General features: G+C 57.6%; 1 protein-coding gene across 1 annotated transcript in view; it reads right to left on the reverse strand.

Annotated features, from left to right (window-relative positions):
* Zic2 (Zic family member 2) overlaps positions 1 to 3,695 on the reverse strand; it is a 3,875-nt gene extending 180 nt beyond the window's left edge. Inside the window, 3 exon segments of the mRNA XM_023715245.1 lie at positions 1 to 185; positions 386 to 549; positions 2,369 to 3,695. The exon segment at positions 1 to 185 is cut by the window's left edge and continues 19 nt beyond it. Coding sequence (XP_023571013.1) covers positions 1 to 185; positions 386 to 549; positions 2,369 to 3,440 — 1,421 coding nt within the window. The 5' untranslated portion in view covers positions 3,441 to 3,695.
* Positions 3,696 to 3,791: the final 96 nt, after the last annotated feature.

The following is a 3,791-nucleotide window of genomic DNA, read 5'->3' on the forward strand; positions in this document are numbered from 1 at the left end:
GAGCCTCCTCCCCGATGTACCGCAGACACCGCGGCCGCCGCTGCCGCTGCCGCCGCCGCGGGCGACAGGTTGGAGCTGCTCTGGGGCTCGGCGCTGGGGGACACGAGCCCAGGGGGAGTGGACGACTCATAGCCAGAGCTGGCTGCCGGGGAGGATTCGGAGCCCTGCGGGGAGGATTCATGGACCTGCAAGACAAAAGCCGGGAGGAGGGACCAGAGGGGGCTGGGTGTGAGTGCAGCTGCTGTGAGGCCGGCCCCCCAGAGGGGAGCACCCCAGAATGGTCCCCGCCCCTGGGGGCCCTCCCGGGCTGGCATGGTTACCCAGGCCTGAGAGGAGCCGGCCCACCGGGCAGGCCTCGCCCTCCACCCGGCCACCGCGGTGGTACCTTCATGTGCTTGCGCAGGGAACTCGGGTGCGTGTAGGACTTATCGCACATCTTGCAGAGATAGGGCTTGTCGGAGGTGTGGACGTGCATGTGCTTCTTCCTGTCGCTGCTGTTGGCGAAGCGCCGGTCACAGCCCTCGAACTCACACTGGAAAGGCTTCTCCCCTGTGGAAGGTAAACGCCGGCGCCTGAACCTCGCATTACTGGAGCTGCGCAAGGGCAGGGCCGCGGTGCGGCCAGGGAAGGGCTCCAGGCACTGACCGAGAGTGCCCAACCCGAGTCCCTAAACAGATCGCATCTCGATAGCAGAACCAAGACAAAATTACCCTGTTTCCCACCTGACAGTCCTATTCATTTACTGCATATTTTACTTTCTTCCTGAACGACGCCGATCTCTGCAAATTCCTAACGAATTTGGGTTAACTTCTGGCCCTGCCGGTCTTTCTAATTTAAAGCTTCTTGGATTCCGAGCATCCAACAAGTTGTTCTCGCCATGGAGAAGCTGTTGTTATGACAAAATATTTGGGGCATTATCAGAATCACACAGGCTGCTGGGCTGCTGTCGGTTTCTCTCTGGGGCCAGTAGGCAATTCCATTTGGAGTTGCTGTGTTTTGTTTTGGGGGCCAGGCTGTAGATACTGAGCCAGTATTTCTCATCCAAAACTCTGCAAATTAATCACAATTCTAGTCTCGCCTCTACTCTAAAAAGTTGAAATAAAATATATATATTAGAGATGAGGTAGCTTTCTAATAATGGAGAGGGGCAATGCTGGGGTGGGAGTTGGGGGTGCGGGGTTAGACTTAGGAAAACCTTTTAGAATATGTTTAATTTTCTGGCGGTCCCCACATCCTGTTGCCAGAATTCCAAATGCTTGGAGTCACTTAGAGGTGTGAGAACTCAAACCTCGATCCACTTGGAAAGGGTGCGGTTTAACGTTAAATTCCATTAGCACCTAAATTGTTTTTTTTTTTTTAAGGACATCCGCTCAGACACAGAACTCGAAAGCAAGCATTTCATGCAAATAAATTTCTCAAATTTTAAACCTTGTTAAAAGCTTGTCTCGCACCTCGGCTCCCTCCCTTCCCCATAGAGAACAATAGGCCGCTGGCGCATCCCCACGTTGGAGTAAATATTGACGGGGGAAGTTGCTAAAACATTTGGCTTTCTTTTAGGAAATCGTCTGGCACGATTTTGGCTGAGACCTGGTCATAGATGAATAATCTATGAGGCAGGAGGCACGGGATTTCCCCCCCCCCCCCCCCCGGCTTTCCTCACGCGATTTCCCCTCAGGGCCGTGCTGCCTGGGGCTTTTGCTGACCGGGTTGTGCATACAAGTTTGGAATTGCAAACCCTCTGATGCCCATTAGAGAATTTCTCAAACTGCTGTACAATTACTATAAATCCCCCTGCGACCCACCCTGAGACGGTTTTTTGTTTCGTTTTATTTTTTTTAAGTTTAAAAATGAGAAATGCTTTACACCTTCGGCTCGCACAGACTTATTTAATGGGAAACAGTCCCGGGAAGGGCGTTTGGTCCCTGAGTAAAAAGAATTGGGAAAACACACAAACCACTGAAATAGACATACACCCGGAGCCGAAAAGCACATTCACACAAGCTGGCAAAACCTTTTCTAGGCTCACTTCCCGGGTAGCGAGTTAGAGAACAGTTTTATTTTGTGCATTCTCTTTAGAATGGAAATTATTAACCAGGGCTGAGCAAACGAAGCCATTGCATCACACCAGAGCATATATTTGATGTTTCACTGATCATTTAAAACTTAATTTCCGCACATGGAAAAACACAGCATAATACTATAATACTCCTATAATACTCTTTCATAGCCCAACTAAAATAAGCTGCTTACTCTCGCACACATAGAACCACCTCCCTCTCACTCCCGCACCCCGACTGGAGAATGGCCCCCAGCGTCGGGACAGACATACACACACACAGTGCTCTTGTGCACCCGTGCCCTCCGTTACCTGTGTGGGTCCTTTTGTGGATCTTGAGGTTCTCGGAGCGCGCGAAGACCTTGCCGCAGCCCGGGAAGGGGCAGGGGAAGGGCTTCTCGCCCGTGTGTACGCGGATGTGGTTGACCAGTTTGTATTTGGCCTTGAAGGGCTTGCCCTCGCGCGGACACTCCTCCCAGAAGCAGACGTGGTTACTCTGTTCCGGGCCCCCAACGTGCTCCACTGAGACGTGGGTCACCAGCTCGTGCATGGTGCTGAAAGTTTTGTTGCAGCTCTTCTTGGGGTTGCTCAGCTGCTCTGGGTCGATCCACTTGCAGATGAGCTCCTGCTTGATGCACTGCTGCCGCATGTAGCGGAAAAAGGCACCGGGGTGGTGGTGATGGTGGTGGTGGTGGGCCGCGGCAGCTGCCATGTTCATGCCCATGTTCATATTCATCGGGCCGTACTGGTTATGGAGCTGAGCCGCCGAGTAGGGGTCGGTCCTCGGGCTGGCCACCTGGCGGTACTGCTCTGAGCGCCCGAACACCTCACCCGGAAGCCCGAGGCGCATCTGCCCGTTGAGCACATTCTGCGAGCCGTGAGGCCCGTGCTGCTCCGGGAGGCCAGGGAAGAGAAGGTGGCCCTGCGCGTCCGAGTGCGCGTGGTGAAGGCCGCCCGCGCCTGGTCCGAAGAGCCCATGTTGCCCGCCGCCCGGCGCGGAGTCCCCGAAGCCGCGGCTGCGGAACAGGAAGTCTCGGGTGGAGTTGAAGGGCGGCCCGGAGTAGGAGCCAACGTGCGCAGCGTGGGGCCCGAGCGCCGCGGCTGCAGCGGCGGCCGCCGCAGAGCCGGGATAGGCGCCGGGGCCCTGCGACGTGAACGCTGAGCTCTGGCCGGGGGACAACTCGTGCGCGCCGGGGTTGAGCTTAAAGGCTCCCATGTGCGCAGCGGCTGAGTCTACGAAGCCGTTCTGCGCTGCTGCCAGGCTCAGTTCTCGGTCTTGCATCTCCGCGGCCGCCGCTGCTGCAGCGGCCGCCGAATGGTGATGATGGCGCGCGAAGCTGCCCACCCCGATGGCCGGGAACTGCGGCCCGGCGTCCAGAAGCATGGCCAGCGCGCCCGCCCGCCCTCCCCGCCGGCCCCGGCGAGCCCTGCGCTTCCGCGCCGCCTCGGCTCCTGCTCCCGATCCGCGCGCGGGGCGTCCGGAGGCCGCGGGATTTCGGACGCAGGCGACAGGAGCAGTGGAGGCTTCGGCCCCGGGAGCGGCGCTCGTGAGCCCGCTGCCTCCGCCACCGCCTGGATCTAACTCGGGCGGCCAGGCACAGAGCGAAGGCACGGAGAGGAAGAGGAGGTGGCGGCGGAGGAGGCGAGGGAGGAGGAGGAGGAGGTGGAGAAGGAGAAGAGTCCAAAGCCAGGCGGAGAACCAAAGTGTATTAAAGGAGCTGCGGCGGGGGCGGGC

This window comes from Octodon degus, unplaced genomic scaffold (genome assembly GCF_000260255.1).
Source record: "Octodon degus isolate 3935 unplaced genomic scaffold, OctDeg1.0 scaffold00039, whole genome shotgun sequence".
Lineage (NCBI taxonomy): Eukaryota > Metazoa > Chordata > Mammalia > Rodentia > Octodontidae > Octodon > Octodon degus.